The 14697-nt window shown below is 44.3% G+C and overlaps 1 protein-coding gene across 2 annotated transcripts in view; it reads right to left on the bottom strand.

The window, feature by feature from the left end:
• Positions 1-14697, bottom strand: part of LOC133115155 (zinc finger protein 385C-like) — a 115302-nt gene that overhangs the window by 77813 nt on the left and 22792 nt on the right. Inside the window, exon 2 of one of the 2 annotated variants that reach the window (XM_061224911.1) lies at positions 12620-12883. The exons of the other annotated variant lie outside the window; for it this stretch is intronic. Coding sequence (XP_061080895.1) covers positions 12620-12883 — 264 coding nt within the window. The remainder of the gene's footprint in view (positions 1-12619; positions 12884-14697) is intronic. 2 annotated transcript variants of the gene reach the window in all.

Raw genomic sequence — 14697 nt, 5'->3', positions numbered from 1 at the left:
CGTATCGGCATTGCCGTCAATAACCAGACCGGCTTTACTGTTCCACAGCCGGCCTGAGGTGCCATACGTCACTCACTCGGAGACGGCCTTGCGCTGTTTTTTTTGTTTGTTTTTTTTTTTTACGAGGAGTGGGAAAGTTCTTTCTTTGAAATATTTCTTGGCTGGATTGCATTCCCATTAAAGCCCTTTCATCTTAATGCATTAGCGGAATAAAAGGATCGACTCCGCAGGAGTGGAGCTGTCTAAGACGTGCAGGGATATTGGGTATGAAACCAGCAGTCATTTCTATTTGGGAACTTATCTATCAAACCCAATTCATGGAGTAATCTGAAGTATAAATGCAGTACTTGTTGGACAGTGTGTGTGAGAGTATGTGTGAAAGGACTGCATGTGAGCGTGAGTGTATGAGTGTATGAGTGTATGAGTGTATGGGTGTGTGGGTGCGTGGGTGTATTGGTGTATGAGTGTATGGGTGTATGGGTGTATGAGTGTATGGGTGTATGAGTGTATGAGTGTATGGGTGTATGGGTGTATGAGTGTATGAGTGTATGAGTGTATGGGTGTATGAGTGTATGGGTGTATGGGTGTATGGGTGTATGGGTGTATGGGTGTATGGGTGTGTGGGTGTGTGGGTGTATGAGTGTATGGGTGTATGAGTGTATGGGTGCATGAGTGTATGGGTGTATGGGTGTATGGGTGTGTGGGTGTGTGGGTGTATGAGTGTATGGGTGTATGGGTGTTGAGTGTATTGGTGTATGAGTGTATGGGTGTATGGGTGTATGGGTGTATGGGTGTATGAGTGTATGAGTGTATGGGTGTATGGGTGTATGATTTTCATTTGTTCCATATGCACAGCAGCCTGAGCTCATGTCTGAATAACAGCTTAAAGTGAATGATATGCCACAGATCGGGCAGCAGTGCAATGCATGAATCCATGCAGATATGGGTAATGAGCTTCAGTTAATGAGCAAATCAACCATCAGAATGGGGAAAAAATGTGATCTCAGTGATTTCGAACGTGGCATGATTGTTGGTGCCAGACAGCTGGTTTAAGTATTTCTGTAACTGCTGATCTCCTGGGATTTTCACACACAACAGTCTCTAGAGTTTAGTCAGAATAGTGCGAAAAACAAAAAACATCCAGTGAGCAGCAGTTATGCGGGCAGAAACACATTGTAAATGCCAGACTGGTCGAAGCTGACAGGAAGGTGACAGTAACGCAAATAACCACGCATTACAACAGTGGTATGCAGAACAGCATCTCTGAACACACAACATGTCAAACATCTAAGTGGACAGGCTACAGTAACAGAAGACTTAATAAGTCTAAAAAATAGGTCGAAAAAATACCTATTAAAGTGCTCACTGAGTGTATATTTCAGTTATATGAGTTAGTGTTCTGCCAGGAATTGGTTTCTTTTTCCTGTTTCATACAATAGAAGGCATTTTCAGTGACGTGACCCCATTTTATATCAGTGTGAGCATCTAAATACATTCTCAACATATTTTACTATTATTCAGTATGCTTATAAATAAGGAGCCAGCCTGCTTTTGAATAATACATAGCATGTGAAATTATGGGCGGCACGGATGGTGCAGTGGGTAGCACTGCCGCCTCACAGCAAGGAGGTCCTGGGTTCGAATCCCCGTCGGCCGGGGCCTCTCTGTGCGGAGTTTGCATGTTCTCCCCGTGTCTGCGTGGGTTTCCTCCGGGTACTCCGGTTTCCTCCCACAGTCCAAAGACATGCATGTTAGGCTGATTGGAGAGTCTAAATTGCCCGTAGGTATGAGTGTGTGAGTGAATGGTGTGTGTGCCCTGTGATGGACTGGCGACCCGTCCAGGGTGTATTCCTGCCTTTCGCCCAATGTATGCTGGGATAGGCTCCAGCCCCCCTGCGACCCTGTTCAGGATAAGCGGGTTCAGATAATGGATGGATGGATGGATGTGAAATTATGGGATGTGTTTGACTTTTCATGATAAAAAGTGTTGTATAGTTTAGTAAGCAAACTGTAGTATAGTACATTCCATAAGACCCATAATATCTTTTACTTTCCATGTGGAGTTTTGGAGTTTCCAAATGTCCCTTTTGGAAAGCTGCCCAGACATAGATTAGAAATTTGTCCAGTGTTGTGATTTGGCTCCATTGTGTTTCTAAACGCACCAGCCACAGCTACAATAATCTGTATCCAGTCCAATACAGAAAATCTTTTCAGCGAGAAAAAGCTTCAACTATCACTGTGTTTCAGAATCTGTAACTTTGTTCAGAAATATTTGGAGTAATTCTGACGCTTGGAAAACAAAGCCCAAAGGGTTACCTTTCAGAAGATACAAAGATTATGCCTGTTGTCAAACGGGTCAAGAATAGTAACCATTTTATTTTGGGTACGACATTTTTAAGCTTGTGTCAAGAAAAGGGGCGATACTTAAGTGGTTAACGGGATCAAAATCAACTGCACGATCGAGATTGTCATGTGTATCGTATGCACATATTTCAGTTGCAATGCCCTTGTATCTGTATTTGTAGCAGGCAGCCATTCATGTGCGCGCACACACACACACACACACAACTATCCTCCTCCCACCCACTCCTGGGCTAGCCCTGCTCACATACTGTACCCAATTAGCCCATGACCCCAGGCTAGCCCAACCCACCCTCACCCAACACGTCCATAGTGTTGAGGCCAGCCCACTCTTCCTACAGTATGAGTCAGACTGTAAGCAGTGCTCAAGGCACTGTGAGACCTGAGTCATGCTCGTGATGTGGGCACAGCGTGGGCTAGGGGACAGACAGAAGATGGAGGTCTGAGCCATTCAGCTACTGAAAAACACTGCATGCTCTTCATGAGGGCATCCGACAACAGGACACATCGACATCCAACAAACAATCATTTTACTGAACTCACAGACAAGTTTTTATCAAATTATATCTCTATATTTATTTATCAAGAGACACGTAAAACGAATGAGTGAAAATGGGCACCTGAGAAAGAGAAGTATTAGGTCTTTTTCCAAAAGCTCAGAGAAGCTGTACGGAAATGTGACGTGTGTGCTTTTCTGCACTCTGGAAATCATGGGATCAAATGATGGTGATGTGATGGGGAGCAAGTGACCTCTGTTTGACCCGGACAATTGCGCCAAAGCGATTTGGAGCCGTCAGCCAATCATGCGTGATGAGGAATGACTGGCAGGCAGTGCTTGAAGGGCACCACTGAGCACAAGCAAGACAGCAATCCTTTATCCTCTACTTCCTATAGGCAGGCTTACAAAACACGCATCACAGCCTCACAGCCTTAATTAAATGATATTGTCCGTCTCGAAGGCCAGTGGGAAATCAACTTCTTTATTGGTCTGCCCATCACATTTACTCTCTCTGCCTTTATCCCATTCGTTTAATTTGGTACCGGCTCAAAAAAAACGCCATCATTGGGCATCACGTAAAACTCAAGGACAACTGCCGCTATTCAGTCGAAGGAAATCTGGTCCAATGATTTTTTTCTCATCAATCACATCTTACCTCACACTTTTTGGCAGTGAGCAGATGCTGTTATCCAGAGTGACTTTATACCTTAGATACTTGCAGAGTATACAATCTATTACAGCTGGCTGTATGCTGAAGCAATTCAGGTTAAGTATCTTGCTTAAGGCCACAATGCCCTAGTGGGGAATCACCCCACAACCAATGTAATGGATCTGCAACTGTTGCAGAGGTATAGACTGAACCACTGAACACAGTAACCCACAATGCACTGCTTTTGCTAAAAGAACAAAACAGGGACCCGATGGCCAGATTTGAATGTTATAGGAATATCTTCTGAATGATTGTGGACGGCCTACATTTTTCTGGCAAAATAACAGAAATGACTTTGTGAGCTGTCTCCACTCACATCAACCAAGCTTCAACTGATCAACTCTCATGGTAGAGTAGTGTTTTTACTCCTGCACAATTTCAGATGCTGATAGACTCTGGTAAATGGTTGGCATTCATATAGCGCCTTTATCCAAAGCGCTGTACAATTGATGCTTCTCATTCACCCATTCATACACACACTCACGCACCGACGGTGATTGGCTGCCATGCAAGGCGCCGACCAGCTCGTCAGGAGCATTTGGGGGTTAGGTGTCTTGCTCAGGGACACTTCGACACAGCCCGGGCGGGGGATCGAACCGGCAACCCTCCTACTGCCAGACTTACTGCCTGAGCCATGTTGCCCCACACTCTTTACGCGCATACAGGAGATACTTGCCACCAGACCTGGATGAAACATATAGTTGTTTTAGATTCAAATCCTTTCCACACTTTATTGTCTATTGTCTGGTGTATTGGAACCTATTTACTCTAATACACCAGGCAAGATCAATTGAGCACAGAAAAATACATTTCATATTATATATTTGAGCCAGGTCTGCTTGGCACAGCATATTCATATTCTGCACCACCATATACAGATATGTGTGAATAATAGCTGGTAAATATGCTCCATGAAAGCAGTCAACAGTAATTTAAGCATCAGTTTAATCTTATTCACTCTGGAATTAGTTCATATGGCCTGTTACTTCTTGGCTCCAAAACGACATTGTGTTTTTCCCCATTAATGGAAAGCTGCACATATACTGTAAATGCAAAGGCTGCAAACTGCTGCAAGTGTGAACTGTGTTGGTTATGTTTAAAAGCCAATAGCATGTGCACTTGAAAATAGTTATTTACCAGGGTCTGGCTGTTAAAGTTAAAGGAGTTCTACACGACCTCCAGTACATTTCTCACTTTTTATAGCTAGCCATTTCCTTATAACTTATAGCTAACAGAGTGACTAAAAGTGACTTTTCTACTGACACACTAATGTAGAAAACAAAATAAATAAACATCGAATTTATATTTTAAAAATCTCGGGAGCCTGAGACTTTAGCAAAATACTGTGAAATGGAAACAAAGTACAGCAAAAATGAATGGGAGGAGAAAACAAACTCTTGCATGCCTTTCTCCTGATTTTGTATATCTTGATAGTTTCCCTGCCATCAGGCTTTTTGGTTTGGACAGGACGCAGGTGTTGGCAACCAAATATTTGATTCTAAATTCAATGTCACCGTAAGCAATATTTCATATACCTACACATACTGTGCATTTTGCAACACTGGAAGATTTGCAGATTGCCGATTACTTCATCAAAATGCAGCACACAACTTCCATTTTTCAATCATGATTAGGTTTCTTTACATTCAATCACAACAGAGTTTTGCACCAAAAGTTTATTTATGTGGACACACAGCACAATAGGCAACATCTGCATGCTAATTAGCAACATTCACTGAGTGATACAAGGATGGATTCAGAGCATCTGATTAATCTACCATCATCTGTAGAATAGGAATCAACTCAAAACTGTTTAGCTTGCTGAATGTTTATGTAACCAAGATAGGCGACATAAAACAAGTGTTATTTATCATACATTTCATTACTTTTACTTTCATTACATTACGTTTGCGATTACAAGTTCATATCGTGTCAGCATATGAATTTAGAATGGTGGTCTTTCTGATAACATTAGCAACATTAGCTACTGATATTAGCGACTGGTATAAGTATGAATCAAGAGTATATGATTAACCTATGATTGTCTGTAGAATAGGAATGAACTACAAAATTATCAGAATGTCAATACTGACATTGCAAATGACATATCTTCTCACTTGATGCTTAAACTAGCTAGCTATATAGCCTTGCCACCAGCCAATCTCAAAAGAACCTACACGTCATCAAATTTTAAAACAATTTCTACAGAATGACATTCTGAGTTAAATATGTCAAAATGTTATTTTACAGTGATACTTCCGGATGTGCTGCTCAAACAAATACGCCTCTTGCGTATCTGCAGGTTTGAAGCTCGTCCCCATTCAGTTCTGCAAGCGGAAGTCTGCTTATTTTTCCAGAATTGGTGACGGAAGCACCCCCCGAGTTTGCCTGTCGTGCTCCTCTATCGTCTCTGATGGAAAGCTCTAGAACATTCAGAACAAGCCGGCCAGGCCTCCCTCTCCCCCAGTCAGGGTGCTTTACGGGCCGAGCGAGGATGCAGGGTGACCTTTTCCTCAAAATAACCCAAAACAAAGCGGGGTAAGCGGAGGACGGCCCGAGGGAACGCAAATCCGATTCACAGCCGTGGCCGGTCCCCATGGGCCGAGGCGGCGGGCCCGGCCAATCAGCCTCTACAGCTTCTGCCAAAACCAGGCACGGATCAGGCTGAGGCGACAGACCGAACCACAGCGGAATCGATCAGAAAACGGACGAACGGGTCTGCGAACGTCGACGCGTGTCGGCGTGGATCGTCTTTAAAGCCAGTCCTCTTCCAGCTCAGCCTGCCCTTAAGTGAAGTCGAGGGGAAAAAATTTATGGAAAGTATGGAAAAATCCCTTTGTATTGCCAGGAGGGGGGGACGAATGTGGATTTTCATGAAGCAGGACAGAGATTAAAATGCAGACAGGCAGAGGCCTCCATGCAGAAAATCCCCTGCTTCTAATCCAATTCCACAGACCTTATTAAAACAGAACAGCACAGACAAAGATGCTGCAGTCACTAATGGGTTGGACAAGTCAGGAAAGGACAGATATCAGGGAGGTTTTCATGATGAAAAATCCTGGATTTCAGGCGCAGGGAATAATACAGAAAATAATAATAATCCTTTTCCGGGGTTCGGTACGAGGAAGTCAGTCCAATGGGGCAGGAGCAGGGAAGGAGCTGGTCGGAGACGAAGAGGTAGAGGGCTAGAGACAGGACGGGACATGAACCGAGAACAGAGGAGCGGGAAGTAGCAGGGCACATAGCAATCTGGCAAAGAGTAGATGGAAACAGACAGACTATATACACAGGTAACGAGACACAATAAGATTCAGGTGAGTGTGATTACACATTGGGAAACACGCAACAGTCCCCTGCAGTCTGTGGGAGCGGTAATGTGCTGTGACTGGTTGCAGTGCACATTTGAAATGTGTTCTGACGTTCACGCCATGCATCTCAAATGTGCTGTGGCCAATCATGGCACCCACATCAAATGCTCCGTGACCACTTGCAGCACACATCTCTAATGTGCTGTGACCAACTGTGGACCCCATCTCAAATGCGGGGTGACCAATCGTGGCAAACATCTCATATGCTATGCGTCCTATCACAGCACACCTCTCAAATTTGCTGTGTTGGCCTGTCACTGCCTCTTTTTCCCGTTTCATTACTTTGAAGAGTGTTTTGGAAGTGCTTGACTGCCATCCAGCCTGGTCTTCCTGTGCATAATTAGATAGGATTACAGCTTCAATTTCTCATAGTGTGCCCAAGTAGGGCTGTGATGCATGAGAACGGCCTGTGTCTGGTTTGTCAGATAACCAATCTGAATATTGCCTTTGAGAGACTTGATTATTATTATTTTAGCAAAGTCTCTCATTGCCCAGTACCTTGCTCTCTTAAACCATGTTTGTGGAATGTTATCTGACTGTCCTCTATCCTGCCCCCTCTATGTTGATTTTTATTACTTTATCACTTTATTACTTTAATGACATCTAACTGAAATCACTGAATGAAAAACGTGCAGATATGTTGTTGAATGCTGACGGTTGAAATCAGCATTTTTCGAAGCAATCCCAGCTTTTAGTGGAAACCATCGCGGTGCGATTTGGTTTCTTGAAGGTGCAAGTTGCAACTGACTGTACTGAACAATTATTTGTCTACACATATCACCTCTATTGCTAGAAGCAGAAGGAAATATACATCTTCTTTAGAGATATACAAAAATTAGCTTGTGTCCCTCCAAGAATATTCATGTTTGGTCTCCTTAGAAAGAGACTAACATCACGATGACAATATCATACTGCTCAGTCCTGCTTCTATCAACATAAGGGAACTGTAATATGTAGATTGCCAGTTTCAGCTAAGATAGTTCTGCCTATCTCACACCTTTCAGTTTCCAGCTGTGGGCTTAGGACAAAGTTCCCCCCGTTTTTATAAGCACGTAAAGCGCAGGGCTTCCTTGACTTGAGTTTTCACACCGACACTTCCAGGGAGTCAAGATAGTGGACATTTGGGTGGTTGATAACTGATGTTGGGTTGGTGTGCACAGAGGATCGTACAGCTGCTACATTTCTACATTTTCAACAGTTTCAGGACGATTCAGCTGCCTTCAGGTCTTTGAACTGTTTTAGGAAACACGCTTGGGTTGGGCACTTTCTTAATTTTTCTTGTGACTGTTACTAGTCTATGTCTGTAAACATTGTTTTAAGGTAGTTGAACCCGTCTCTAGATTATATGTGGACCTGGGTTGTAACTTAATACATTTCTTCAGTTTAATATTCTTGTGAGTTGTACATCTTGATGAAGGTTGAAAGAATTTGGCAATTTAATTGATAATTTGATAATAATTAAGAAATGTAAATCAAATACATGTATTTTACATGGATAAGATAAGTGAAGGATTTCAACAGTTGCTGTGCTTGTGTTTGGTATTCAGAGTGGCAAACGTTAAAACGAGGATATTGACTGTTAAAATTGCTGTATTCAGAAATGAACCATATTTCACCTTAGACTTCACTTTCCCGACAGGTTTTGTGAATGGACATCCTACCCCAGAGGGTAAAACAGCTCTGAGAGTGAGGCTGTTTAACACTCCTATTGTCCTGAGGGTCAAAATGACCATAACAGCAGTTAAAACCATTGAAACAATTAGCTTTGGCAGCCGTGTTCAGTAATGTACTGAAAAAGGAAAAGAAAAAAAAAAAAGTCTTGATAATGCTGCTTATTTACAGGAACGGCAGTCCTTGGAGGTTCAGGAAACGTGCTCTGGATTCAGCGAAGTTAATCAGAATCCTCTGAGGACTGAATGGCGTTAAATACCTTTTTTCAGCCTTTGTTTTCTGAGGCGGGAAAAATAAATGGATTCGAAATAATGTGATTTGATTTATGGAAGCCGGTGCCAGGCAATCAGCCTGCCAATCAATAGAGGTTCTGATGATACAGTTTCCCGAGGCCTAGCCAGGAACCAGACTACTGTGCTGTTAATCAAGTCCCCTTGTTTGGAATAGTTCTTCATCATCCACTGCCAGTCACTATTCTATAATTGAGTACTATGCCTGATCAGTGGTGACGAGCCAGTGAAACTATCCAAGCAGCAGGTATGGATGATTTGATTTGAGACTTGAGTAGATCACATCAATTTACAATCGTGCATGCTGAAGAGTGTAGACATCCGTGGTTTTCCTCCAAAGTTTGGTGTCACCAGTCTGCTTCCCTTCGCACCGCAGCCCTCTTACAGTGTAGAGTCGGAGGAAGACCTTTCACATGCAGGTTTGGCACACAGTCCATGGGGCCCAATCAAACAGTGGGGGGTCGCTAGGTAACAATGAACGCTGAAGAACTTCTTGTTTCTTCTTCAATACTATAACTGTTTCGCTGCTGGTACTTCGAATCGCGTTTCAGGAAAGAAAGAGTCGTTACTCGAAATTTGAGGGAAGTTCAGCTCTTTATTTGTGGTTCCAGGTCATCTATACGTTCTCTTGAGCTTAGGCATCAATGGTAGGGCACTATCCATATGCTCATTGTGACCACGACGTTGGCGGTTCAAATCCGGCCGTACAACATCTGTCACAAGTCTTTCCCTCTCTCTCTTTTTCCTGTCTCTCTAGTGTACACTGCACTGTCCAATAAAGCTGAAAAGATCCTAAAAATATATTTTCATAATCATGGCAGCTAGGGAAATACAATCTATGTTGTATTTTGGTGACTTTTTATACCTGTTTAATATCATGTACCTCCAGTTTCATGGGTCCAGTTACAGACCCTAATCCTAACCCTAACCCAGCTAACAAAAAGCTTGATGGAAGTGAAGGAAATGAAACCATGAAAAAACCGGGAGTTATCAAAACAACAAAATTTGTGTCTTTAAGTCATGGTAGATAAACACACGCATCAACCTTTTCATCTAATAAAATGAAACCAATTAACTCCTCAATTTACAGTACCAGGATAGTAGAATGTCATACTTAAATAGCAACAGGTTACAGGAGTTCTCCCACAGTTCGATATATTACAGTGCTACAGTGAATACTAAACTGAATTTAGTATGCTTGAACATGTGTGACCCAAATACAGGTTTCAGCATGAGAAAGTGGTCTGAACAAAAATTAGAAACCTCTTATATCACCTTATCTCAGTATGGAGTCTTTATGGCGTATTCATCCCAAGGGTTTCACTGAATTGCAAACGCCTTTAAACAGTCTTAGTTCATTTGACTGATTCCAAACAAAATACATACTAAGCCGGTGATCTTCTTTAGTAGTCAGTTGTGGCTTTATTGCTTAGACTGCTGTAGAATGAGAGATAATAATAGACTATAATTACATACTGACATCAGATGAGACACAAAGAAGACTGTTCTCATGATGAGATGAGGGTGGATTTGAAGTGGAGAGAGAAAGCAGGCATGTCTTTTCCTGTGTCCTTTCTGAGATGGAGAGTTTGCGTGTGTGCGTGCGCACGCTTGTGTGCATGTGCATGTGCGTGTGTACGCATGCATTCAGATGAGCTGTCTGTCTGATCCTGCCACACTCCCACTTCTGTCTGGGCCTCCGCGCAGGCTCCCGTGGTGTGTGTGTGTGCCCTGCTCGGCTGGCTCTGGTGGGCACCGCAGTGCGCAGCAATGGGACGCTAACGCACCGCTAACACAACGCTAACGCACCGCCCACGGCGCGCCGACCCCTGCCACCCTGGGGTGTAGCAGCCATTTGCATGAGAGCAGCACTGGGACATCAGAGCGGGGAACAGCCAGGACTCTCTCACTGCAGCTCTGCATGTTTATACCATGAACTGGAGAAAAAATATGGAGCAAGTTCCCGTTGCGTCACCCACTGACTATCCATGGGCTTGTGAAAAGGGAAGAGACTCAGTAGGGAAGCCAAGTGCGGATCCTCCACTAAACATGCAAGATAGTCCCTGATTCGTCAAAAAAGTATTGCTGCATTGTCCTAAGAACACAATAACTTAAAGAAAATGGGTCGGCATATAGGGAGACAGTATTCTGACCGTAGTCATTGAAACAGATCTGAATGACCTATACTACAGTGGTGCTAGTGAGCACTATCTCTCAACAAAACCAGGAAATGAGCTTCAAAATATAAGCCTGGTTTTGGCCGCTTGGCTTATATGGACGGATTCACCAACAGGATGAGTGACCGCTGGGCCTGAATGAATGTACCATGCTGAACGCATCATCAAATGACTAAACGATCGATCGTCCTGGAGCCTGAACACGAGACACCAGGGGCTTGTATCATGAGGATTACCGAGTTAGCTGGATAAGCTCAATGAGTAAAACCCCGGAAGCCCTTCCAAACATGGACTGAAAACAGAAACGGCTGTTCCAGGTTTTACTTGGTGAACCCATCCAGTGAACTTAGCAATCCTGCTTCTCGATATACCCCCTAGAGGGAATGTGGAGCAGTGTGAAAGAGCAAACACACCTGCAACACCACCGTGAAGAACCACACACAATTACGTCCAGGCACCTGGGGACCCTTCATGTGATAATAATGGCACCTTTCATCACTTTTGTAATGTGGCCTATTTTTACGCATGACTTAACGTTAGAATAGTCACCTCCATCCTGGAGAGGGAGGGAGTTATTGAGTTAAACTGAGAAGACTTAAGATGGACAGATTGAGGATTAATGATAGGTACCTTGGGGTTTGAAAACAGTGATCCAGAATCTTGGTTAAATGCTTCATCTGAAACATGTCTATAGCAGCCCAGTGTCCCCATCACTGGAAGGGAGCCAATCGATTCTGCAAGGTCCAGTGGGAAAATATCCCTTATTGGACCAATAACAGCACAGATTACCTGGTGGTCTATGTCCCAAGTATTAAATCGACCGCTGCCCTCCTTAGTGTAAGCCATTTAACAGGAGCAGGGTACGTACATTCATTCGGCATTTGGTAGACATTCTTATCCAGAGCGAGTATCAAAGAACACACAGCTTATATTTCTGTACAAGCAATCCATTCATTCCACCAGAGCAGGGGGTTTCCAACCTTACCTGATCCAGGGACCCCCTCCCAGGTTCAAAGACATTCAGAAGACCCCTTCTAGGGCCCCCTCTTGAAAAACCCACAAGGCAATCACAGCTGTACAGCTTTCTGACACAATCTATGATGAGTAATGTACATTGCTTAAGGAAACCACTGTAGTGCCCCACTACAGAATCAGAGAAGCAACCTTGAAGTTACAAAGACAGTTCAGTAAGCAGTATTGCTACACTGCTGCACCTGATGGGAAGATTTGATAGCAGTGAACACTGCGCTCAGGTGTCTCACCTGCAGTTGCTACCCTGCTGCACCTGATAGGAAGGCTGACAGCAGTGAACACTGATCTCAGGTGTCTTATCGGCAGTTGCTACACTGCTGCACCAGAAGGGAAGATTTGATAGCAGTGAATACTGCGCTCAGGTGTCTCACCTGCAGTTGCTACCCTGCTGCACCTGATAGGAAGGCTGACAGCAGTGAACACTGATCTCAGGTGTCTTATCGGCAGTTGCTACCCTGCTGCCCCTGATGGGAAGATTTGACGGCAGTGAACACTGCGCTCAGGTGTCTCACCTGCAGCGTCTGCAGGCTTGCCACCGCTGACCTGCTTCAGCCTCTTGCGGTGAGACTTGCCGTTGAGGTGGATCTGCGCCTGGGCCGCCGAGTTGAGCTGAATGTCGCAGAGCTCGCACGGTGTAAACTTCGCCCGCCTCCTCCCTCTCTTATGCCTGCGCTCCGGGTCGGCCGATTGGGCCTCGGCCACGTCGCCACCCGACTCGCTGTCTCCCGATTGGCCGCTCTCCAGCAGGGAGGCGGGGCTAAGCAGTCGCTTCATCCCTGCAGGGAAACAGGAGAAAGGGTAACCAATCAGGGTGCCAGGCTACACTTCCTAGAAAGGGTAGGTTCATACTGCAGGTTACTGAAGGACAGGGATGGGCATTGGACAAAATTTATTTTCTTATAAATTATTTAAAAAACCACACTGGATATTGCTATGTAGAGGTATAAACCATACAAAAAGGCAAGAACTCCACACTGCATACATAATCCATAATGCATACACACATAGACTGTATATGCTAATGCTTGTCTCAAAAACATTTATTTGCATTACAGTAATGCTACTCATCCCTGCTGTAGAGCTGGCCTCTGCAGTAGAGGGTATGAGAGCGCAGCAATCAATGGTTCCCCGCCAAGAGTGGCCAATTAAATTTCATACCGGGCAAAGTGACACCCACATAAAAAGTAATCATGATTCATGTGGCCTTATGAAAACGCGTGGCATTTGATCCTTGGGTTTCCGCGGTAATCTCAGCTCAAGCAGCCACTCCGAGGCCCTGAGTCACTCAGTGGAGGATGGAGGAACATTCCGGCCCGGGTGTGAAAATGACAAAATGACTCAAATCCTGAGAGCTGCCACCTGCAGTTCACCAGGCGACCACAGGGGGGCGATAACATGCCAGCTTCTGAGGGGCCAATTAGACCAGTTAAAAATCCCCCCCCCCCTCCCGAGCAGTAGCCCTCACTCCTGGTGCTGGAGAGAGGTAAATGGAGAGTTAACGCACCTCACCTGGTTTCTTGGGTCTGAATTGGTTGCTAATATTAAGGCTCTCCAGGACCAGGAGTGAGGACCACTGTTCTAGAGATTTTTCTCTGCTTGGTCTTTATTATAGTTACATGTGATGGTGTCATTATGATAGCATTATGCACATGCAGTATATCCATGTATATGACAGAATGTCCTATCCCACAGAAGACCCCATAGTTTGATGGGGTGTTTTGGTGCTAAAATGTTCCCCTCTATCAGCACCACAACTAGCATGTCATTCAGCTGACCGACCTTCGGATAAAAGTGTCCACATATCAAATATGACCATATTACCCTGAGTTATATTACTATTTACTGGCAGGCTGCAACTGTTGTTCTCCAAAATGGCCCATGTTCCTTGTGTCACAGCCTTAGTTCCAGTCTTACTACTGATACTGCTTCAGTCATATAATGTCACCTTCATTTGCCAAACTCAGTGATCAGTCTAACCAAAATCGATCTATTGCTGCCCGCACTGACTTGCCACTATGTCAGTGGCAGTGAAAGTGTCAGTGATCCACTTTCCTGGCAGCAATGCTCCACTATTACTGGTGTCAGTGCTGCCCTTTCCTGGTGGTAGTACTTCACTATATTTGGTGAATCGTAAAACCTTTCTCTCAGAGCACAAACCAACACAAGCAAACTACACCTAAGGCAGGGAGCCCCTTAGTGGCTGACCTGAAAAACAAAGCTGAAAATCACACTTCAGCACATAAAGCTCATACGCTCATTAAAGTGGGTAATGTAGTTCTTTTGAAGAGGTAAGATGGTAGGAACATCCAATAATACTGCATGCTAGGTGGAAACAACGCACGTACTGTAAGAACAGAATCTGACTGTAATACAGACATACAGTGCAATACAAACAGAAACACTGTAACCCATTAATACCATTCAATAAAAGAGGAATGTGGCTACAGACATTTGGCCTTCAGCTGTCCAGGCTGCGTGTATGTGTGTGTGTGTGTGTGTGCACATTTGGCAGCGGTCCCTCTCTCCTGCCTCAGTGTGAGAGCGACTGACTGACAGGAATCAGACAGCTGTACCAAAACACTTCCACTAG

The sequence above is a fragment of the Conger conger genome, chromosome 16 (assembly GCF_963514075.1).
Source record: "Conger conger chromosome 16, fConCon1.1, whole genome shotgun sequence".
Classification (NCBI taxonomy): Eukaryota; Metazoa; Chordata; class Actinopteri; order Anguilliformes; family Congridae; genus Conger; species Conger conger.
This window is presented reverse-complemented; position numbering and strand designations above follow the sequence as displayed.